Raw genomic sequence first — 25,856 nt, forward strand, 5'->3', positions numbered from 1 at the left:
GACAAATGACATATGTTTTGGCTAGTATTTTTTCATAAGCTCATTTCCACATATACTTTTACCATTGTAACAAAATGAGCATAAAGTTAATTCAAATCATGCAAATACATTTAGGTTATAAGTTAATCATATTCAAGATGTCCTAAATCTCCAAACGTGTTTCAGATTAATTGGGACAGTCTTAAAATACAATAAGTGAAAAGAAAAAAAGTGATGGAATACTACGGATGCATGACACACCCCACACCAATGGTTAACTGATGCACTGATGGATTTTTATGAGCAATAAATTGTGTTTCTTAATAAGCAGGGGAATAGTATTGTTGTGCTTTTATGTGCTCTGGGCAGAATGGACTAAAATAAACTCTGGATTGTCATACAATATGTAAATGGTTTTATCCATGGTTATTATTCCTTATACTGAATAATATTTTTTAATATTTAATATCACTGATCTAATTTTCAATAAGTAAAATGCCTTACAACCTATATACCAGATGCCATTTGATCAGATGACCACATTTTGTCAATATGAAGCTTTTCATCTTAGCTTTCTGTGCACTGGTCTAGCCAATAATTGCTCTTGCTTTATTCCAGCTCATTATAACTACTGTTCCTTAACATGAGTCAATTAACAAAACATTTTGCCATTGCATTAAATATTTTTGTCGCTGTTGCCTCTGTGTGTGTGTGTGTGTGTGTTTAAACGTTTAACCTCTGTGCTAAAGTCTTCCTTCCTCCTCATGCATGCAGACATGTTAGCATTTTCTTCCATCCACCCACACTTTTGTCCTAAGAGGGCAATTAAGGAAACAAACGTATTTCCCCAGATTAGATGGCTGGCAGCTTTGCATGCTAATGTAATGCCAAGTCGTTACAAATAGTGAGTGCTCTAATTACAGGCACTGTTTTCAATCAGAAATTGCTCAATTTCCCAGGATGAGGCCTCTGTAGTAGAGGGAAAAACTCCATAACAGAAGCATGAGACAGTGTGTGTGTGTGTGTGTGTGTGTGTGTGTGTGTGTGTGGGAGATAGAGAGAGAGAGAGAGAGAGAGAGAGAGAGATGGATGGATGGATGGATGGATGAGGCCTCAACCTTCACTGCATCTAGTGAAGTATATAGCACTACAATTACCTCTTATTCACTGGCCAGCTACTTAAATGTATGACACACATACAACATGGCATTCCAAAATCAGCTGGATTGCTTCAGCCAAAGCAATTTAATATAATTACTGTTCCACAGCCACAAATAATGAGGAGGCAGCTATTTCAACTCAACCTGGAGCACCATACAGTAACAACACTGAGGCAAGCTTTGTGTTATAATTGTTTTTTCTTCTTATCAAGGTAAAGGTAATCGTGAGATATGACAGAGAAGGTTCGGTTGGTTGATAAAGTGTCTGCTTTCATCATATCTATTAAAGGTCATTTGGCATACAATAAAAGGCCATCAAGAACAAAAATCTTATGGGCTTGCTGTAATGGTAAAGAAATTTAACAGCTCAGTCCAATCTTAGTTCATTACCTTGTTTTCATCTGTTAAGTGATGGTGGTGGGAATCAAAATACTGTACACCTGTCATACTGACAAGACTAGAGCAGATGCTCATCCAGTTGTTGTCCAATAAGAAGCAATTGAGCAGCACTATTAGTAAACATAAATAGTAAGAACATTTTTATGAATGTTTATGTATATATTTGCACATTACTTGGTCTAATAATAATTATAATTATCTAATAATTCAGATAATGTTAGCATTAGGTTATTTGTGTGAAATATGCATAATGATTAGTTCAATTGGTTGAAATTTCTCTTTACAACATTGGTATGTGGTGATGCTATGGTATGTGGTGATGCTATGGTGTTGCTCGTCTTTGGATGTTTAACTTGCATATGTTATGCAACTGTTGTACTGGAGAGGACTGAACACTGCAGCAAATTTCAGGATAAAACATTTAATCAGGATACCTAAGGAAGAAAAGCCCTATAACACACATTTAGTCTATTAAATACAACTTGTTAATATTTTTCCAAAACTGTAAGCCTGGAAAGAAAATGAAAGGGGTAAAAGATAAAATCACTTTCAGTGGGAGGAAGAGTAACTTCAAATATGGATTTGCAGAGATTGTTCTTTTTATTTTTGTTAACAGTAGTGTGATACACATGTCTCAGCTGACATTTTAATGGTATTACATATTCCCAGTTGAGTCATTCATTAGTATGACAGCACAAACAGAAGGCTCAGTGCAGTTATTTACCCAATGAGTGTAAGGATGTATGTATGTACAGTGTGTAGACCAGGACAGTGCGAGAGTGTGTGTTTTTGAGAGCACCCAGTCAGCGTGCCACACCGGAGTTCCCGAACCCTGAAGGTTGGAGGCATTAATGCTGAAGTATTTTGTGAATTATCTGGCACAATTGACAAACCATGGCTAATCAAATGCTTTCAGTAAATACAATTTTCAATGGCAATTCACATTATTTGTGAAAATAATAAAGAAAGAAAGAAAGAAAGCCCCATATGTGGTTGACAGGGCAAATATGTGGGCCTTTTAGAGCAACAGCTATTAGTAGTATGTTTATGCTAAATGACACCTAAGAGATTGCCAAGAGGAGAAACTGACTTACCTACACGTGTAAGTAGTTGGCTTGTATACATATAATAATATTTGAATAAAATAAATGTATAACAGCAAAATATAATGTAGGTTTTGTGGGTGTTTTATCAAGAGCAAATTCTAAAAGGGAAACTATTGCAACTTATAATGTTTTTTTTCCACTATGCTATGTCCAGTTTTAGTGAATAAGATTTTACAGTTGAGTAGCACTTGTTCTGCTTTTTGCAACCATCACATTACCTAACATGGCCCAGTGCTCTTTAGCCTCAGCTCTCCTACCTTAACAAGCCAATAAACCCTGCTATGGGCTACATAGAAGCTAATAAATATTTTAAAATGGTGGATAGGTATGTGTGTGTGTGAGGGAGAGAGAGAGAGAATTAGGGAGAGAGAGTGTTAGCTTCCCTATCTTTGTCAGATGCTTCATTGCAAGAGTGGTGGCGCACACTCCTGAGCCTCCCTGGTTGGATTTCTTGGAATGTGTGAGAGGGAGGATTTTAGCGCCATGAGCCCAGCGCCAGAGAGCCGCAGACTTCATGCCATCTGTCTCCCCCTTCTCTCCTCCACTTGCCAAACTTGCCTTTTTTTTCTTCTGCTCCCTCTCTTTTCTCTCTCATTGCATCCCCCTTTCATCCCCCTTCACAGAACTAAGATACATAGAGGGATCAAGCCGTGGACTGGGGGCCTGGGCAGTAGAAGAATTTCATAAAGACAGGAGAAATCCCTCAGAGTTGTTCATTTTTATTAGTGGCTAAAGAAAGGATGTTTAATTAGACTGCATATATTGACAGCTGCATGAAAATAATTGCCTTTCTTTTCACCATATGACCAACATTTGGGAGAACAGGGCTGCTATATTAAAATGTGATGGCTAAATTATCTATTCTGTAATAAGTAGCCAATTAATAATACTGAAAAAAAAACATGGAATGAAACACAGGAATGAAATATTTTTCTGTGCTTATTTTCTCTTATGTAAAAATAATTTCATTTTACATCAAAGACAAAACTCCTTTCAACAAACTTAACATCTGTAACAATTAAACGTATTCAGAGACATTGAGATCCTGTCCTGACATGACAAGTGGTGCTGAGTGCAGAGCCAGAAACAACTCTCGACATCCTGTAGATTTTTTATTTTTTTTTTCTTTTTCTAAATAAACATGGAACATGGACTAAATGCACATGTGGGCTCGGCAACACTTCATTAAAACCAGACTCAATCTCTTCATCAGATGAAGCGGCGTGGACAGATGGGCTTGACCTTTGGCCCTCTCACTATGCAGGCTGCCCAAGCCAAAGCCCATGCTGCCCAGGTGCAAGCTAAAGGGGAAAAGGAGGCAGCGGTGGCCTGGGTGGCCAAATGAGGGTCTTTGATGCCGACCTCTGGTCATTCTGCTCGGATAGCTTGTGCCATTGATCTGGCCTTCCACAGTGGGAAGGGGAGCCAGGTGCCCTGGTGCCGCTTGAGATGAAGTGCGAAGCTGGCGCAGGCCTGGAGGGGGCATGACCTCTCAGAGGAGCCAGATTGGAGAGCTTGCATCATGGCAAGCACATAAGAGAGGACTCGTTGGCCAACAGGATAGGAACGCTAAGCCCTACTGCAAATGATGCTGCTTCAATTATGTGATTGGGTTGCTACAATTTGTCCTATTGTTTATTATACATCGTAGTATAATGACGAGAAAAAGATCATTAAATATAACACTTGTCGTTATAATATACATCTATGTTGCCTTTGAACATATAATATAAAGAAAATATAAATGGATTCTAACATTCTAATCCTTTTAACTTTTCATACACACAGAAAAAAAAATTGTTAGTGTTCCCACAATTTCACATTATTGTGATATTAAAGGTTTACAAATGTATTTGTTTATTCCATTTTCACCACATGTTTGCAGTCTTGACAAATAACAGACTAGATAAGGAATTCTTAAATGCTTTCAATAACAATCACAAGAGGCACTGCAATAGATGTCAGTAAGTCATCATTTTGTACGAATTTCCTCTGATTTGTTGGAGAATAAGAAATAAAATTGTGGAGAACGATACAGTCACAGATATATAATCTAAACTTTTTCTGTGTTCATTTTTTTCCTTTATCTACACAGAAACACACCATATGCACACGCACACACATTAAGTAGGGTGTGTAATCCTGCCGCTCCCCCTGCTGCTGGTGCTAGAACATTGAGGGGCAGCAGGTTAAAAAGAGAATGTGGCATAGCAGCATAGTTCTTCAGCCACTTTCTGAGTGCAAGGTTGAATTCTGGCATCACTGAAGTGCCTGTATGCTTTCTAATCACAAGCCCACAAACAGACCCCTGACGACCTGCTTTAGAGACTAAGGAAGAGAGAGAGAGAGAGAGAGAGGGAGAGAGAGAGATAGGCAAAACAGCATCCATGCAGTCAGAGGAAGCCACAGAGTGTTATTATTAATAAAGCATTAAAAAGGGAGCACTTCAAAGCCCACAGGAGTCATGCTATCACACATGAAAGTAACATACTATGGCTTAATGTTTCCTAAGGCGTGTTAGGGTGACGTGGCTTTGATTTAAAATGCATTGTGTGGCGAATGGATTTGTGTGAATGCAGAGAGGAAGTGCAAAGTTGGCACAGACCATAATTGACAATCTGACCTCACAAGCTCTTCAAAGCTTGGCAAGTGAGGATATTTGGTGCTTACTGATGGGAGACTCCACAACAAAAATAGCACCTGTGTGTTCAGTCCTGCCTCAGATAGTTTCTGTATATGCAAAAGTCTTTAATATTTTTTAAGAACAATGATGTGGAGAAATACTATTGTATTACATTAAGTGTAATACTATTGTATTATGTTAAATTTAAAAGACGTTCATCATTATCAATAATTTGCCCAAGTGTTTTGATCTTTTAAAGTTATACTTACTTTATTTACATTGTTGTTGCTTGCAGACAATGGAAGCAAAAATTCCTGAAGTTCTGTAGATTGGGATACAATTTGCATTTCCTTTTAAAAGGCACCAGTGTATACATGCAACATTATTATGATAGATTTTTAAGACAGTGTGTTGCTTTAAAAAAAGCCTTTTCTATGCTTCTGATAGATACTTCAGACATCTAAAAAAAATGCTTTAGTACTATTCCATAGTAGATCGAGAAGTAATACATAGCCTACCTCAGCTTGTGCAATTTTCTCATGATCTCTGAGTCTCTGATGCACCAGCAGAAGACGTCTTCATCACTGATGACAAGTCTTAGTTAGCTATAGAATTATGGCCATTTTTCCACCGTAAGCAAATAAGAATTTTGTTTGTGGTCAGTAGAGAAAGGTCATTTTCCACTTGATTATGACAACTGATTGACAATAGCATAGTGCTTACCTTGCAGCTTGGAAAACAAGATGTTTCCAGACGGACTGGGGGTGGGCAGTTTGTCTCACTTCGCTTCCTCTGGCAAATGACACCCTTGGTGGTTCAAAAATGTTGGGGTCCCTGAACAGATTTCACAGTTTTATAAATAAAATGTGTGGCACAGACACAACGATGAGCACAATAAATCCCACTTTGAACCCAAAAGGGAGAATTGATGAATGCCACCCCACCCCCATGCCTTCTGTAGCATAATTGTTTTTCGAAATGTCACGTATAGTCTGGCTATATTTGGCGAAATCAAATCAATAATTTGTGTCATAACATTCTGACCCGGTGCTAAATGAGAATATGGTACACTAATAATGCTTGGGAAATGGTAATCAATCAGTATCAAGTGCATTTTAATGCTGGTTTTCACCTTAGATGAGTTTGCAGTGACAGTTAGAGAATTCAAGGTTACTGCTGATAGCATGAATATTCACCATCAGTGCAAATTCTGTTGATGTAATTATTCTATCTGTACATACAGGAACAGCACAACATAAATGTGTTAAATGAAAACACTGGTTGAACTACGAGGTTCATGATTCATGTGACCTCAAAAGGTATACAATCAAATCATAAATTTGTAGAATTTATTATTGGAACATGTGTATAGATAGTATAAACCATAGTAACACCATTTATATGTAACTTCCTAAATCTAGGTCTTTGCTAATCAATCATAGTTATCTCAGTAAACTGATATTGTGATAATCCTCAATACCCCAACAGATATTATATTTGGTATCTCTTCTGTTTATATATAGTTTATAATAAAGGCTTTTTTATTACTTCCCACAGTGTGCAAATGAGTTATTTATCTGAACATTAACTTAAATGCATATTTTATTCAAAGTATTAATTCAATATAGTCTAGATTGTAATGTTGTTTTACTATATGTGTCCTAGGATTTAAGTAGTTTAATATTGTAAGGTGGAGGAATGTCAAATAGACAGCTACATACGTATATCAAGAACGTGACAACAAATTATTGTAATGCCACCACTGAACAAAAATTGTGACTTATTTATAATGAAATCATGTGTTAGGATTTGTAAAGTTTAAAGATAACAAATTTACTTGTCTTAAGCAAATATGCACTAGAGGCCCTTGTTCTGAAACATAACATCTTAGTAAAAGCACTGTAATGAGTGAATGACGTGTTTGGATTGTGTGATTAACAGGGGTGGATTTGGGGGGCAGATGAAGATGGGGTGTATTGGGGGGCTTTGGGCAAAGCAAAGGGGGCTAAAAGGACGCTGAATGAAAGAAAAATGTCAGTAGTGCCCACTCAGCTATTTTCCCAGTCAAGATCAAAGACTCCAGTGGACTGGCTGCACCGCGGGAAACTTGAAATATTCCCTGCCTTTGTTTGCTGTTGCTAGGAGACTTTTAGACGCAAAAAGTGTTTTCAGTAAGCTACAAGATCAAACAAAACATTTCAAATATAAATTTTAAAGCCTGCCATGTTTGAGGCCTAGTCTTGCAATTTACTGAGAATGTTCACTAGGGAAGAACTAAAGATAATGATCTCTCTATATCACGATTCTGGCCATTGGCCGAAATGGGGATTTGTCAATTGTCAGTTTTTCTAGATTATAAACTACCAAGACTAATTGGAGAAGGTCCCATGTACTTCTTAGGTATTAAAATACAAAGATAACATTTTTTTTTCTTAGAGGTTATTAGAACCTCAACACCCACCCCCTACTCCCCACTCCCAACAAACACACAGAGAGAGAGAGAGAGAGAGAGAGAGAGGGAGACAGACAGACTTCTTTATTATAAAATATATTTAAGCTATGATTCCAAGCAACAATTATACTGATGTGTGCGTGTGTGTCACTGGGAACTAATTAGCCATTATTAGTGTAACACTCAAATAAATGTCAGAATGTACTGAGCAAGAGGTGCTAGTAACAAGCTGACTGCTTGTTTAAGGATGGGCAGTGTGGATTGGTGGGCTGGGATCAGAAAGAATATTCAGGTATACTGCTTTCACACCCTGCTGACTTGGGCTCATGGAGAATAAATTGCATAAATAATAAGTTTAGGTGTTACAATTACTTAACATCTTTTTCGACCACTTAATTAATATATATGTTTAAAATCCTATGCTCAGACTACCATTTGGTAGTGTGAACATAGCTTAAAATATATTTAAGCTATGATTACAAGCAACAATTATACTGATGTGTGTGTGTATCACTGGGAACTAATTAGCCATTATTAGTGTAACATTCAAATAAATGTCAGAATGTACTGAGCAAGAGGTGCTAGTAATAAGCCCTGGGTATTACGACGACGGCTTGTTTAAGGATGGGAAGTGTGGATTGGTGGGCTGGGATCAGAAAGAATATTCAGGTATACTGCTTCCACACCCTGCTGACTTGGGCTCATGGAGAATAAATTGCATAAATAATAAGTTTAGGTGTTAAAATTACTTAACATCTTTTTGACCACTTAATTAATATATGTTTAAAATCCTATGTTGAGACTACCACTTGGCTTTCATCAAAAACCGCATGCTAAAAAAAAAAGGTACACTCTTTGTAACCCTTAAGACTTCTTTGTTTGTCCCCCTGAGGGAACCGTTAAAGGTTCTGTAATGAAGAATGTTTTTTTTTTTCCTAAGAGTGTATGTCAAATAGCTTGGACATTCATTCTGTGTAGAATGCAATTTAATACAGTAATATAAAGTTTTTAAACATTTGAACACCTGGTTACCTGGATACGTTCATTAAAGCACAAATTCTGAGACTTACCAACAAAGTCATGAAGTGAATATGACATAGTATTGGACACAAATACTGTTTTCCCCAAATAAATGCCTTTTTTTACCTTTCAACCATCTTTCCCTGAAAAATTCTCACAAGTTCTTTCTAGATCTCTGCTGGTTCTGAATGACAGGGCACCAGTGGTGGTTATCTAGGGTTCATAGAACAACAGTTACTTATGTAACTGGCATTCTATGTAACCCTTCCTAACTACCAGGGGGGTGAATATCAGCTTCCCACAGTCTAGCAGTGACTGCAGGAAGTTAGGTACCTTAAGAACTGAGCAGTGCACTGGCACCAAAAGATGGGGTGCACATCATTTGTGAAACATTTTCCACCTGAGAGCGTACAAGGCCAGGGTACAAGAAGAATCTTACATTGAGTGTTTCCTGGACTGATGTGTCACTTAAGCACCTGAGATCCACAGGTGCAGGTAACCTGGACAAGGGTGACAAATCTCTCTGTCCATTTGGGACAACATATCTACTCAGGGAGGAATTTGCCAAGCTATCACTGGCCAGTTGCCGATACAGTCATAGGCCAGTGCTCCCTGTCCCAGCAGACTGTCTAGCTTCACCACGGAGAACCACAGTCAACAAACAGATGACTTATGCCTTGTCAACCATCTCCCAGATCTGGGTGCACACATATTACTCTCCCAGGCATATGCATTGCCAGCAAGCGAGTTGCTCTCAGTGAGGCTAACCATGGGCCCAGCTGGGGAGTTTTCATGTAAGGCAGAGATCCACTATCAAACCATGTGTCATATCCAAAAGGACATTTGTCAAAACCGGTGAAGAATTTGAGGGCTTGACAGACCTCCCACAGTTCCAGCTGTTGGTACATTCCAATCGCACACTGAGGCACCACACACCGTTTGTACCTCTTTGGCACCACATTGTGCCCCCAGCCATTGAGAGAGGACACTCATTGAGTGGGGCAAGCTAAAGCTCTTGACCCTTTCACTGAAACAAGGATGTGTCTCTATCTATCCATAGAGTTTGGGATTTAGTCACAGGTTGATAACCCACTTCTGGAAGTCTTTTATTTCAACAGGCCCATTGGAACAACTGCTGCTGCTACAGTCAGTGATTTTAGTGTCTTTAACAGGATCCAGTACTACACATAACGGCCTGCCTGTATTTGAACGGCAAGCATAATCTCTGATTCTCATTGAGATAACAGGGTGGGTAGCATTCCCAATTAATCTAGTTTTACACCAATAAATTGTGTGGTCTGTTTCTCTGTTAGGGAGCTTTTTTCTGAGTTTGCTGAGATGTTGATCACCACACGGTGTATGAGGAGGGTGGACATGTCTGATGCTAGATAGTTCCAATAGCTTTCTAGTTATTGGACATGGATGTTTACAACTAGCAAGCTATTTAGTTTGTGGCACATGGGTCAGATTTGACTCTGAATCAGGATCTGCCATTGTCATTGCCGCACACTCAGCACAAGGGAGGTCCAAACCACAGACTGCTTCCTGGTGATGATCCGTGCCGAGGCAGAGCTTCCAGGTGCTAAAAAATCAGACAGCTCACTAGATAAAACACACAGGATACTCAACACTCAAAAATGCTAGCCACAGGCCCACTGATATTCAGCAATGAATAATAAGCTGGGAAAAGAATTGCCAAAAGGGAAAAATGACCTAGTGGGGAAAATGAGAGATCATTGTAGGGGATCTGACTCCAGTCCCAGTTTTGTGTTCTTAGCACACTGGCTAATGAAGTAGGCTAGCTATGAGAGAGCTATATGCTAGCTACATAGTGGCAGTGCTTAATCACAGGCCTACTGGTCATCTAGAGAGTAGAATATGTGGAAAAGTCTGAGTGGAGATGCTGAGAGATGACCCTACCCTTGAGGGAAGAACGAAGGCCAATGAAGGGAGACCCCATTACAGCCCCAGTGTTGTGCATTAGCAGTGCGGCTAACTTAGCAGGCTCAGCAGTGAGCATAGGTGGTATAATTAGGGAGATGCACACAATCGCATTAGCCATGCTTAGCCACATCTCTGCTACTCAGGAGACTGCAGGACAGTGGGACTGAGCTGAAGTGGTGGGGAACACCCCACTCAGCAGAGATTCAAGGGGAAATAGAGGGTAACCCACTCTAGCTCCATGTTAGTGGAGTGTAGCTAACTTTGCAAACTCAGTATTGAGGGAGGAATCACTCAACCTTGCTAGCAGCACGTCACCAAATGGTAGGTGGTTTAAGAGTTGAGTGCAGAGAGAGAGACCTCAACAGGTAGGGATTGAGACATGTGCTGTAATGAGCAAAAGAACAGTTTGTCACTATTTGCTGAGAGTGTAGTGAATGATAGTTAACAAGGTTCACATGCAAACACTGTAACTCCACTCAAGCTACCAGCCACAGAGCTCCAAATGGAGTCTGAAAGCATGAAAATTACACATACCACAACCACAAATGGACATTAGGAGATAATAGGAGTCAATCGTTAGCTTTGAGGAACAGCATACCTATAAATCCAATTGTAGTCGCAGTGAATATAAGACGTCTACACACTCCTCTTAAAATTGTAGGTTTTTTGTTATGTAAAAAAAATGAAATCAAGATAAATCAGGTTAGATATTTTCCACCTTTTAAGAATTTTTTGTGAAAAAAAGAAAAAAAACACTTAAAATAACCTGGTTGCATAACCTGTACACACCATTTTATAATTGGGAATCACAGTCAAACTCTTGTTCAAAAGTAATTATCATACACCCCTCATCATTGAAGTGATTCTGATTAACCATGAATAAAGATAAGCTGTTTCTGTAGAATTTTCTTGACAACTTCTTTATCTGACTGCTGAAGCCATGGTCCACAAAGAGCTTACAAAGCATGTACAGGATCTCATTGTCAAAAGGTATCAATCAGGAGAGGGGTACAAACAATTTCCAAAACATTAGATGTACCATGGAACACCATGAAGGCCATCAAGTGATCAAAAACTGATCAGAGAGGCTGCCAAGAGACTTACAGCAGCATTAAAAGAGCTGCAGGACTATCTGGCAAGTACTGGTCATGCCCTGCATGTGACAACAACCTCTTGTATTTCCTGAAAAAACCCTGCCTAACTCCCAAACCATGTGGCAGAATTGTGTTATGGTCTAATGAGACCAAGTAAGAACTTTCTAAAAAAAAAAATTTGAGCACAAAACGAGACAGCTTGTCACCCAAAGAACACTATATGCACAGTGACGCATGGTGGTGGCAGCATAGTGCTATGGGGCTGCTTCTCTTCAGATGGGACTAGGGATCTAGTCAAGATAGACCTTCCTGAGTTTCCGGTTGAAGGAGGGTTTTTCCTAGTCCAAGTTACACATTTTAAAACACAGCATTAGAGTAGTTAATCCACCTATTAGCATGTTTGGGAGGTTGGAAAAAACTGGAGAACCCAGAGGAAACCAATAAAAATGTGAAGCTCCGCACAGTACCCTGAACTCAGGATCAAACCGAGGTCCCTCGAGCTGTGAGGCGGCAACGCTGTCCGCTGTGCCCCCTGGTGGTTAGAATGGGTGAAACAGAATGTGATTTGCTAGCTGCTGCTACAGGTCATAGGCCCTTTCCTGAATACAATACCATCAACAGTGAGGGCCAAACTCCTTCTTTAAATTAAAAAAAAACTAATTAATGAATTGTATTGAATGTTATTAGGTTAGTTAGTTGAAATGGAAACAGTGTTGTGAACACAAGAATGTCCAATCAAAAGTGACTTTTCATGTCTGGGATGATTAAGATTATTATCACGATTGTGTAGCTTCTGCCTATTGTTTCAGAAGAGGGAGAGCCAGTTGGCACGGAATGGGTGGACAAAAATACTCTTGCCAAGGGATTTCAGGACTATCCACATCAATATTGCTTCATGAATGAAGAACAGTTGGATTTTTTTGCTGCTTCAGATTTGCTTTTGATATTTGCTAATATCAACTCTTTGATTAATCAAATCTTGATTAAAAGACACACAATTATGATTGTTCTTCAATCTATTATCTTTACCCTGGTTTATATCCCAAATTGTGTGCCATCCGCAGTCTGCAATCTTCAGTAAACACCTCCATTTGTTTACTTCATGCCTATATAAAATCATGCCTGATTTTTGTCCCAGTTGCTGTACACACACTGTACGGATGGGATCTTCCTGAGTGTGACATCACCTGCCTACACTTTCTCTAAAGCGGCATCAACCTGATGACAATCATTGGCACGGGTGCAACACAGAGGGGGCATACAAAGATATTTCACAGACGGGGCATCAGAACGACAGACAGATAGGAAGGCAGCTAGACAAATGACAGACAGACAGACAGACATATAGATAGATAGATAGATAGATAGATAGATAGATAGATAGATAGATAGATAGACAGACAGACAGGCATACAGACAGATAGATAGATAAACAGACAGACAGACAGACAGACAGATAGATAGATAGATAGATAGATAGATAGATAAGTAAACAGACAGACAGACAGACAGATAGATAGATAGATAGATAGATAGATAGATAGATAGATAGATAGATAGATAGATATACATACAGGCATACAGACAGATAGATAGATAAACAGACAGACAGACAGACAGATAGATAGATACTGAAAGAAAAAAAAACAGTCTACAAGGAAATAAAGTTATGTAATCATTTAAAACTCTCAAAATTTTTCTCCACTTTAGCTAACCTATGCTGCAAAACGTTGCAGAACTCCCTGAAACGTTGTTAGGCCGGCTGTGCCATAATAAAACTTCCATGCTCTTTTCGACTGGAGCCACAATGGTTTACTTTCCCCGCATGTGACTGCTTTGTGAACTCTATAGGCAACCCCGCGGTGACAATAAAATGCTTCGCTTCTTCTGCGTTCCGTGAAGGTTCAAGTGTTTATAACGTCGTGAGGAAGGAAGGTAGTTGGGGAGGGAAAAGATTTAGTAATGGCAATTAAGAGATAGGATTCTTGACTGAAAGGTCCCAAAGGCCAGAGATACTCATTCTACCCTAATACAGTTTTAAAGGGGTCTGTACCTTAGAAATAAGGTATATAGCCTATTAGGGATATCTGCCAAGGTCGTCCACACGAGCGAGCTTTAAGACATTGTTGAGCTTTTAATTGGACAAACCGGGAACACTTTACTGCTTCAAGTTTAAAAAAAAAAAAAAAAAAAAAACCTGTAATGACCCAGTGACCAGTGCTCTAATTCACAGTGCTTAAACATTAAATAAAACTACCTAAGTGAATGCTTTGCTGCTTGTAAAGTTCAAAAATGCACCATCCGCCTAAGAACAGTGTGGAACAGTTAGGGGCAAATATTTTCCTGAATTTGTTGCATATCTGAACCATCAAACAGGCCTTAATATCAACACTGGTGCACAGGAGACAAAGAAGTGCTTTAAAAACCTGATTCCCCCTCTGTCTACTGGTCTAAAAGGCGTCACATTTAACCGATGTTGCCGCCTTCATTAGTGTGGTGTGGAGGATGTGGTGTGAGATTCGCTCCTGTGTTTAACGGCATAAAGAGGCGTAAACTATGGAGGCAGAAGCGCCAGGCTGACGTCACGCGTCCAAGAGTCGCCCGCCGTGTGCACGGCGTCTCCGCGTAAAGACTCACCGACAAAGAAAGCAAAGGTTTCGGCCGACAATGTGGGTGGACAGGGCGTGAAACTACTATCATCTTCGGTTTTGAATGAAAGAAAGAAAACATAGATTGAACAAAAAGAGAGCCCCCTTCCATTTCAACTGCGTTGTTAGGACAACGGGAACCATCCCTCAGATGATTAGTTCCACTTCAAAAGAATTTACTTTCCGGCGCAGGAAAAACGTCCCCCTTTTGTGTCGGGACACAGTTTTCAGTACGAAAAGAAGAATTGTCTGTTTGGTCGCTCTGTTTATTTTTGTTCACCGTACAATTGTATTAAATAAACAGAAGAGTTGCCACAATGGACTAGCAGATCATAAACATGTGGATAAACTAAAGCATAAGAGGAGAATAGGCTGTACTTGCAAAGCATGCAAATATAGGCCTACATGTGTTAAGTCAAATATGACTGGGTTAAATCAAAGAAGAGTTTGTAGAGGTGTGCAAAAAAAAAAAAAAAAAACAGCCCAAGTGTCCAAAATGCCAGCCTGAGATTAGAGCACTGGAGTGAATAATCACTAGACTGAGCTCATGCTTGATTACAGGATAGTGCCCTCAGTCAGTGTTGTCCCAAACTGTCACACCTTACTTCCAGTCACACACAGTGACACTATTCATTTCCCACTGACCCATATTAATGCACACTTTTTTCACTGCCTCTGCACAGAACCAGGTTTGGCAGTTCAACCACAGGAGCACACAACTCCTTAAACGCCCTTTACAACCAAAGACATATAAATAACAAGACACTGCTGTCAATTAACTTTAATTTGTTGCTCTTTTTATTGAACAGAGGGTCATGCATATAAACATACGGAAATATGGGACATCTGGCACGATTTTGCACTGATTGGAACAGTTGCATGCAGAGAGGTTTAACGTGCGGATATTCAGAGACCAAAAGATGTGATGTCTCTGAATTACTTCAGCAGTGGCAGGTGTAGTAAACACTACTTAGGCACTTCTGTGGGGGGCTCAAGTCTGTACAAATGTGTGTCATATAGCCTACATAATAACCTTGATATACATTATATATGTGATTTAATCTCAGTTTAAGCATGGTGTAAGCCTGCATTTATCTTTTTTTTTTTTAAAGATGAATTAGGGGAACAGTTTACAAGGAAAAAAATACCCTTTTGATTCCTCGACACTCTCTTGCCTATTAATTAGAGCAACAACAAAAAAAACCTTCAAATGTTTTATGCTCCTTGGGTTATAGATTCTAATCAATCTTGCAAGGTCCCCTCTTGAGTGGCGGACTAAATGAGGTGTAAAAGAAAAAAAAAGAGGGGGGTTATTCAAAGAGAAGCGCAGTGGATGCAAAATCACAAGTAGCACAATCAATGGTATATTGATGTATGTAAGAGACCTTAAAAAGGTAATGCTAGACGTGTGACTGCACATCGCCTTAGTGATAATGAAATAACTTTGAAGTAGTAGTTTCATTCAGGATCAAATAAGGTGTGATGTGTACATCTGAGGAATACACAGCCAGCTGTGGTCACTGCTGAAGGAAATGTACATCTTAATTGCAACTAATAATAGAGAATACAATTGTATTCCTTACAGGCAAGCACTAAAATACAAAGCTACAGCACGGATCTGATATATAGGTCACACAGAATTCTAAAAATAAAGCAGTGTGTGAGAGGAATAAACACCAAAATGGAAAAGAAAACAAAGTAAAATATACAGTGCTTAATAAAGATCTAAAGAATGCAGTTAAGGAACTTATTTTGGAAGAATAATAGAATGGAAGATTAATTACTACTGTTTGAACTGATTGAAAGAAAATATGTCCATGCTGGAGTAGGACTAATTATATCCAACCCATATTTGTCCCACTCAAAGACATCCTTAAGGGTACTAGGGAAAAACAATAATTAATACTTTATTATAAAACTGATTATAAAGATTTATTCCCAAAACCAACCACTGTGGATGTAAACAGTATATACTGATTAAGGTATTTTACAGTATATGAATTCCTATCATAATGGGACATTTGGTCTTCATAAAGGACTGCAATTCCTAACCATCTGCTTATGAAAATGCATAATTAACTAAACCCTCCTTTATTTCATCTGGACCCCTCCCATATGAAATCATTCCACCAATCTGAATGAGGGACTGCAGTGCCCATATAATTGTCAGGCCAAAGGGGACTTCTGCAACAAGGCACACATTTTCATGAGACATGATATTCTTTTGTTTCTTTCTCTGAACTTCCTTTCGGGCATAGGTGCAATTGCATAACAATTTCACTTGTGTAATAGTGAGGTTACTATGCAGCACATTCACAACAAATGTAATTCAGAATTATGTTAATGCAGAACAAATAGGATAAATCTACTATTGAAGCACTAATTAATGCTGCTTTATTGCCCTCTAATAACAGACCCAAATATATCCAAAGAAATACATTCTGTTGTTTAATGCACAGGTTTTGTTCTTTCTCTTGAAAGCCAGGGATTTACATAATTCTGCTCAGCTACTGAATGATCATGATTGCATGGCAATTTTTTTAATTTGTCGTTTCTGTATTGACCTTTGTGATGACCTTTGTGTTATTTGAGAAGAAATACTTATGTCAGGGAGCACATGGATCTGGACTACTAGAACTATCATGTTCTACTAAAGCACCAAGCCTACTAAAATAATTGACGAATAAGGTATTTAGTGTTACACTGATTGCATAATGAATTATGCTCAGGACAAATATTTTAGGGAGAGGCTAGATACTTTACTTCACACGACCGAATTTCCAGGGGCAGGATTTATTTAGCTTGTATTAGCTTGCTGGTTATTTGACAGATGAAGGATTTATCCTTCTCTCCCAGAGCTTAGACTACCTGTACTGCTCGGAGTCTGAGTATAGACTGAAAACTGCAATATTCAGGTTGCCACTATATGAAAATCTTCAATGGATAACATGATAGGAGGTTGGATATATGTCTCTTTTTATTTTTTAGACATTACAAACTATCTGTTTAACAACTGAACTGCAGTAGAAAGATGCCCTTGGAATGAGTACAAGAAGATTTGGTATAACTATTTTACTCCTGCACCTAGCTGTGTTCCTCAGAGTGAAGGGTCAGCACCAAACGAAATCCAATTTGTCCCAACGATTAATGGCATGGCCTTTAAACCACGTATCATAGACAGCTTACTCAGACTGTAATAGAAAGGGCCTAGAGAGAAATTCTGAGTTTCACTTCACTCCTACCACATCCACATGAGTACCTATCACAGTAGTTTTTGGCCCCAGGTGTAAGTGTAAAGCTAAAAGGTTAACAGCTAGACACACTACAGCAATGTTCACTTTCCAGAACCGCTGCAGGCCAGACACCCACACACTCGAAGAAGTCATATGCACCGAAAACATACATGGCTGTGTAAAGTGCACATGATTTCAGTCATTACTAAGAGGAAGTCTGAAAGTGTTGACAGACACAACTCAGAGGATGGACGGACATCAATAGGGGAAGTGATTAGATGCCATTCTTCCTTTAGATGTTGAATTTACAGGTTTGATTACACAGCCCCTTGGGATACATGCTGCTACAAATAAAATCAATTCAATCCCTGATTCAAAACACAATCTCAGTGACGGTGTTAAGGAGAGGAAAAATAAAACAATAGGCATCTGAGGATTTCTTGACCCTCTTTGTTTAATTGAAAGGTTGCTGTGCTTTGGACTGTTTGATCGAAGGCACTTTATCATTCTTCTGTAAGCATTCTGCATCATTATTAAATTCTAAATTATATTTTATTAAATGAACAATTAATAATTTAGTAAATTGTAAATTACTTTAAGAACTATACATACAGATTATTCGGCTCCAGTGCAGCCCCGTTCTCCCCTCCACCCGTTTTAGCATGTTCAGCTGGACTCCAGCACACACAAGGCCTGCCAGCATGAACTTGCCAAGGCATAGAGGACACTGAAGTGTTCTCTAATGAAAATGATCTGGAGGGAAGATCAGAGAAAAGGATTTATGGCAGTGGTCACCCATCTGAAAGCATGGCATACTCAAAGTTACCCCCTTTCAAACAGGGTGCATCCAAGTTAACCTCCTCTTCACACACAATCAGGAAAAGGATTTACATTGCTCCTTGTATTCCTGTGTCTAAATTGGACTTTGCTGAGATTTCATACCCAACCTGTTGCTGCATCCTGCCACAAGATCACAAGTGTGAACAGCAAGGTAGGAGTGCAAACCAACTGCTTGAAAACAGTCCTTTTAACAGACCCAAAGAGGCATGATCAGAACCTGACAGGTTGGCACCAATGTCCACAAGAGTAAATAGAAAAACAAAAATGCATAAAAGGGTAAAAAAGTGGATAGGAAAGCATGGGCAAAAATACAAAAGAAAAAAAAACACTGCCATTGCATGGTTTGACAACAGAGCTGAATATTCACCAAATGATCTAACCAAGGCCAATATTCACCAAATGATTCACCAAGGCTACTTTTTAATAATCTGCTACTGGCTGAGCTACACAGGGTACTGGCACCACCACTAACACAAGAAAACTGACCTGCTGGTGAAGATGAGAGAAAATGTCGTCAACTCTGGGCTGAGGCACAGTAAACAGCTCTCATTTGTCATTTTGCCTGTAAAATAGATACCATATCTATACAGACATTTTCAATTGACTCCTAAAATGTGCAGCGATTTACAAATGAACGTTTATATTGCTGATGCATTTTTAAAAATGTCTTAATTATCTGTTGTGTTTTTCTGACATATGCAAGATAAATTACCTAACACAGATTACATGGCATTCAATGAGACAACACTTTAATTGAGTTGCAGTTCTCACTACTGTTCTACATTTCATCTCTTTGATGGGCTCATTACAATCTCACCTCTAAAATCAATTTGCCAGCATCACTAGCATCATTCTCATTACACACAGTTAGCATCAGACGGATGCGAGATTTCAAAGCGGCACATAGCCCGTTTGGAAATAGATAAATGAAAACTACACTAACGGTGTGGTTGGGCAGCGATTTGGGAGGGCTAAGCTCAGATGCAACTATATAAGGCAGGAAAGGTCTCGGGTTTGGGTGATGTGTTTGTATAAGTGCAAGACTAAGCGTGGGTGGGTGGGTGCGCACACGTGCACATGCATTTTTTTGTGTGCACTTGTGATATTGTGATAAAGTGATATTGAAAATTATCTGGTGGAAAACTGAAAAGAACAAGGCAAGCTTTTAGGAGTAGAGCTTCAGAAAGCACGTGGGCTGTGGCTTAGAACTTCCACCTGCTACAGTACTACACTAAATAAACACACAGATTAAGGGGCCAATGTGAGAGATGCAAGGATGGGAGTGATGTGAGTAGCCAGGAGTGCAGAGTGGCACAGAGATGAGAGAAGGGAATGATGAGCTCCACCGGAAAGGAGGTTGGGCAGTCATGGATGAAATAAACCTCCAGCCAGAGCACCAACACCAGTAACTTGACCTGGGGATGCTGGAGAGAAGCTGGAATCCAATTAAAATAGCACCCCATCAGCCTATATAGCTACCACTCCTACCCCAGGCTGATGCAACCTCACACTGCTTCTGTTAGATGAGTGCTTTTTTTGAGGCAGTCAAAAAGCAAAGGGCGTGGAGATCTCTAAAGGTACTTGCGCTTGAACTGTATGTGTCAGTAATGAAATATCACTGTCATGGTGGCAGTAAACCCTTCCCAAAACAACAGGGAAGACGCACCATGTCGTGTAGACAGAAATAATGGGTCGTAAAAGTCACATAGTCTGCAAACATGCATATAATTTTGAAAATCTGCAACTGAATGTATGCAATAACAGTGTTGGTAGGAAAAAGTGCAGAGGTTGCATTGGGCAGACTGAGGTACGACCTTCCAGATGAAGTCAAAAAATTACATTTAAAAAAAAAATAAATAAATGTGGCAAGGGTGTGGTTGAGCAGCTAGTTATGCAACATTGCCATAGATTTACTATTTGGAAGAAAAAGCAAACGCTTTCAGAATAGATAAAGTGGGAATTCAACTATGTGGAGGGAAAGAGGATAAATCTCAATTGGGGGTACACACACACTGTATATGTCTCCACAGTACCAGCAAGTCAGATCTAGTGTAGGTTATTCTTCTCACGTGAAAATATTTATCCAGAGCAATTTTGCATGGAGCAATACCAATATCTGCAGAAATCTTCAGGAAGTAAATATACCATGTATGAGGACAGGTTTGGGGGGAAAAATTGAGAATATTGAGTGTGACATCATATTGGTATGATAATATTACTGATATTGACATTGCATAAAAATATACATTTTAATGCGGGTTTTTTTTTTTTAATACAAAAGGTGAAAAAAACAAATTCTACATTGTTTTGGTAAAAAAAAATTAAAGGCTAAGAGTTTTCCATACCTTCATACCCATAGTGACATTATAATATCTATGCTGAGTATACCAAATTACAAACATACATCACTCTAACAATTTTCACTCCCCATCAAAAAAATGATGCATACTTACACAATATAACTGCATCTGAAATACTGAAATGATTTTTCTTTTAATACCAGTCACACTATCAGTACCTGAGGTTTTCAGTGGCTAAAATAGTGTTCATTTTACTAGCTGGGTGTCTGATTATGTAGGTGTTATTTTTATTTAACATAATTTAATCAAAGATCATAGCTACTAAATACACAGAAGAGAAAAGTCACAACAATACAAACCCCGTAATGTATAGTGAGTGTACTGTATGTCTCCTGAGAACACTCCTGTTCTCCAGCAAAGCAATTCAAACTACAGATGAGAGAGATGCCCATTATGTCTGATTGACAGAACTGGAAACAGATGGTTTAAAACCACTGAATACCCTTTTAAGTCTTTTTTTAACCTGATGCTTATGGTAATTCACACAAATCAATGTAAGTGAGCTGGGTAGGCAAATCAGCTGCTAATTTTTGCAAAGACACCTTTCAGGAATTTTGTACAGGCATAGACATATTCTACTCTTATAGCTATATTTATATTATCTTAGGATTTTTGTAAGTAGTGAGGCTCAGATTTATGTTGGCAAAATACATTTGTGGCTTCTGATCTAAGACTGTAAATACTGGTGCTAAGTAAATTTACAGAGATCAGAAGGCCAGTAGCAAAAGGTAAGGCTGAATTATCCATGTGGAAAAAATTATGTACATATTAAATTAAAAGTTTAAAAAAAACATGTTTAAAAAATGATCATTCTCCACCACCATTCTCAAAACATTAATTGAGGATATGTGTTTTGGAAGAATGGTGTTCCATTCCTCCAGTTCCAGAGACATTTTATGATGTTTTTTCCTTTGTCACCTATCTATATATTAAATCTGTCTCATCATGTCTTTTGACAAACATATATGCAAGTTCAGCGGCTGGCAGGATTTATTTCCACAGGAAACCCAATTACTGTTTTGAGGACTACCACTAAATGCAACAGGGCTATGCCCAAAGATTCCTTATAGGACCCCTTACAGTTTACCAAACGCAGCTTAAATATATTATTAGCTACAATTAATGGCCACGTATGAATCTATCATATCTAGGCCTCAAGACATAAATAAATGCCAGCATGGTTTTACACTTGCAAACTCGTAATTATTTACACAAGTCAATTTATAGGAAAGGTTATTAAGGATAAGATTAGAGTTAGCATAGAGTTAGGGCCTGAGTTAGCATTCATACCTCTTGTTACAAATCCAAAATGAAATCACCCGCATTCATTACATTTCATACAAATTTCTCATTAATGAGTCATGAAAGCATAAATAAACTTCAGTCAGACTGAAAAGTATACTTTTAGAGGAACTCTATGTAGGAGAAACCCTCGTCATTTCAGGAGAATAGGGTGGGGACAGTTAACAAATACTTAATGCCTCACTTCCCACAACTAAAACATTTCCGTCTGTCTATGGACATTACATTCGATGTATTGAAATAAAGATTGTGATCAACTATAGTAATAACCAGCCAGGCAGTAATGAACATACTAGATTTAAACAATCTATCCTGAACATAAAATGCCCATGTAAGTGAAGAAATATTTAACAAAGTGTGGAAAAGCAGGACCAACTTTACAGCTACTCACCCCGTCCAGTGTAGTAATGCTGGACTACTTCCACAACAGCTAGTTCAAGCCATTTGCCAGAAAATTCTCATTTTTTCTCTTTACAGAATTTAATATAAAAACACTGTTCCTACCAAATAATACATTAATCAGAGATATGTGATGAGAACAAATTTGTTGAAACACTTGGTTAATTGCTTAATGAGTTGAGCATAGTCCATTAAACCAGCTCACATTAAGCTCTAATGACCAACCCAGCAACTATTTAGTGAAGCACATTCATAGACAATTTACAGACAATTAGCCATATTAAAGCTGGGCTAATGTCTTAAACCACACTGGACGAGGTATTTACAGTTTCCCTAGGCAATGCCATTTGCTTTCCAGTGAACCCAAGGTGTACATAAATCAGTGAGGCAGGATTTCCCTTTCAGTACCTGTTAGTACAGATCATCTAGAATGATCTCTGAACATCTGATTATTCTGGAAGACATAGACTACGGTTTGTAATAAGAAACTACTACAGCCAACACATTCTGACTTTTAGTATCAACTGCAGCATCTCTCTGCAATCAGCAGATGGCGAAGACATTTAGAAACATTTTCTAGGTTCTTAGCATGCAATTAGTTCAATCTTCTGTTTGATTAAACTTGTTAGAATCAGTTTGGAATAACTTCAGTGTCTGGCACTTTTGGACAGTAAGCTAAGTTAACTGATTGCTCCTATCGGAAATACCAGGTTTTCGTGCAATTCACTTTAATATATATCTTCTCGTGAGGTAATATACATTATAACTGAAGTGTGAATCTTGACTTCAACACCACCACGTTTTCTTTAAAAATGAGTGAATTTAATCACACTCAACCTGATCAAAGGGAATAAAGACACTTTAATGTTGAATATTGAATTCACAATTAATTGTACAGTAGGCTATATACAGTGGAGTTTTAATTAAACATTTGGGAGACCTGAACTGGGATATACAAAGGGAAGGAAAGCAAGGGCCTTGTGGTAGTACACAGCTTCTCTTCTCTGAACTGAACACAGGCTGAATATTCTCACAACAAGAAAGCAAAAACTCGGCCACTCGGGGTTAATGACAACAAAGCGAATAATATTTCTTTCCCTTAGAAATGTGCATGAATTAACATTGATGGGTTCTACAAGCAAGCACTGTATTACCAAAAATGAGTCAGAAAACATAGAATTACAAGAGTAAAATGTTCTTGTTGCACTTTTAAGCAGAGTAGGCCTCAGCCTCTTCCCACATGATCCTGTCTCTAATTAAAACGCTTTCAGATTAGATAGTTCTGTATTTTTTTTATCATTTGTATATACAGAAACATACACTGATGACCAGTGTATTGTAGTACATTGGTCATAAGTGTATTTTCAGTTAAGGAATCTCATCAGCACAATGTATGTTATAATATATTTTCAGTTAAAGAATATCACCAGCACAATAACATCAGCTCCCAGCCATAAACTGTTTAGCCAAATCATAAATAGGACATCGAGAAATGCATCGAGAAAATACAAAAATCGTTTCAAAAGACAAGTCTGAATTACACAACCTGTCCTGTGCCCTCTTCATTACCTCTCCTTGACGCCATCATGAACAATCATTAATCATTGTTACACGGCTTAGACGAGAAAGGCTGGGCGCCGTTGTGACATGTGTACCAGCCGTTTACAAGGCTTTTTTGGAAAGGTGAGTTTGATGCAAAATTCCTGTGGCTATGAGCAAAAGTGGGACTTGCTTGGCTACACGCGTACTGCGCCGTTTCGCCTCTGTAACTGCCCCGGTGTAGTAACAGAGGATCCAAAAGGGACTGCGGCCTGTGCGCCGTATAGTCCAAACTGCTGTCAAAAGTGTGATGAAAGCGTGACCTCAGAGTCTCGGGGGAGTCCTGAGAGGGGGCAGGCGGCAAGGATCGCGTCACCGCCGCAGGGGATGATGGGACTTGCTCTCCCGCCACCTCGGGAGACCCAGGCTCACCGTCCTCGCCCGGTTTGGCCGTGTCGGCCTTGCAATGGAGCTTCATGTGTTTGCGCAGCGAGCTCGGGTGCGTGTAACATTTCTCACAGCCTCTGACCTTGCACATGTACGGCTTGTCGCTCGAGTGGACGTGTGAGTGCTTCTTCCGGTCGCTGCTGTTTGCAAACCGCCGGTTGCAGCCCTCGAACTCGCATTTGAACGGTTTCTCACCTAAAGGAGGGGAAAAATGAACCTCGAGTTATGGGAGAGGTCAAGGCACTCTTCATCACGTCTGAGTGCTATTACAAACGGGCTGAAGGATAATTCGGGCAGGATTATTAGTTAAAGCAAACTGTAAGTCTCTAGCCCTCATTAAGTCTTCACTGCGCCACGAGGACGTGGAGTGTGTTTGACTCTCCTTTTTCCTCCAAGCCTAACACACAGGCCTGGGACCAAACAGCGGAAGTCACTCATTCAATCTGACCAGAGCTTATAGCATTAGAAATAAGTCGAATATGACGACTGTTCATTTTTCTTTCACATTTCTTTTTTTTTTTTTTTTTTTTTTTACAATATATCTCTAAGTCGGCTGGTGTAATTTTTGGAAGTACCACAGATCTGTTGGAAAATAGAGAAAATTACACAAATACAACACAAACTCAGTTACACACGGTCTTGTGCGATTTCGCCCTTCTGTTTCAGCTTCTAGACGTAGCTCTAACAATCTTAAATAAAATATATAAAAGTTATTTTAATCTATACATAGGGTGCTTCATTGGAAATTTGGAAGTCGCTCAGACTGACTCTAAAGGAAATAAACATGACATTTATTCACTTACAGGCTGCAGGAGAACCACGAAGGCTATCTTGAGATCAGAAAAGGTGTTCATGCATGCATTGTTTATTTAGCGAATGTTATTAAGTAGGATATGCCGGCGCAAATAAAAATGGAAGGTTAGATGAATTCTGTGACGTCAGGTCTAGGTGAGGTGGTGAGGCCCACTGGATTGCTGAGTCTGAAGCATGCTGCGAGCGCGCGATCAGTCCTACTGGGGCTTCAGCTGGCCACTGCGTCAGCGCTACGTCACACCTCTCCGGTGTCCCAGGCTTTATTTATTTATTTCACTACCGTAATGAGAGGCACCCAAACAACTGCCTCTAACAACTGATTCATTTTTACCACCACTACTGCTTTAACTACACTGCCTACTGTTCGGACTAATAGAGATAACAACAGCCTAATCCTGAGTAACAACAAATATTTAACGGACGTACATTAACAATCACAAAAAAATAAAATAAGACACAGAATTTAGGGACAAATGCTAAGTAATTTCGTTTGGTGGA

At 39.0% G+C, this 25,856-nt stretch overlaps 1 protein-coding gene across 6 annotated transcripts in view; it reads right to left on the bottom strand.

Moving 5' to 3' along the window:
* Positions 1 to 1,147: 1,147 nt before the first annotated feature.
* zic6 (zic family member 6) overlaps positions 1,148 to 25,856 on the bottom strand; it is an 85,167-nt gene continuing 60,458 nt past the window's right edge. For 2 of the 6 annotated variants that reach the window (XR_008302031.1, XR_008302032.1), the window contains 4 exons: positions 5,991 to 6,101; positions 5,786 to 5,851; positions 5,537 to 5,589; positions 1,148 to 4,972 (listed from right to left, as the gene is read on the bottom strand). Coding sequence is in view for 1 of the 6 variants with exons in the window: in XM_026918269.3 (XP_026774070.1) it covers positions 24,157 to 24,740 (584 nt within the window). In the remaining 5 variants the exon portion in view is untranslated. Of the gene's footprint in view, positions 4,973 to 5,536; positions 5,590 to 5,785; positions 5,873 to 5,990; positions 6,102 to 19,676; positions 24,741 to 25,856 lie in introns of those variants that run through there. The other 4 variants (XR_004578453.2, XR_004578454.2, XR_008302033.1 and 1 more) reach the window with 4 other exon arrangements.

Source organism: Pangasianodon hypophthalmus, chromosome 7 (genome assembly GCF_027358585.1).
Source record: "Pangasianodon hypophthalmus isolate fPanHyp1 chromosome 7, fPanHyp1.pri, whole genome shotgun sequence".
Taxonomy (NCBI): Eukaryota; Metazoa; Chordata; class Actinopteri; order Siluriformes; family Pangasiidae; genus Pangasianodon; species Pangasianodon hypophthalmus.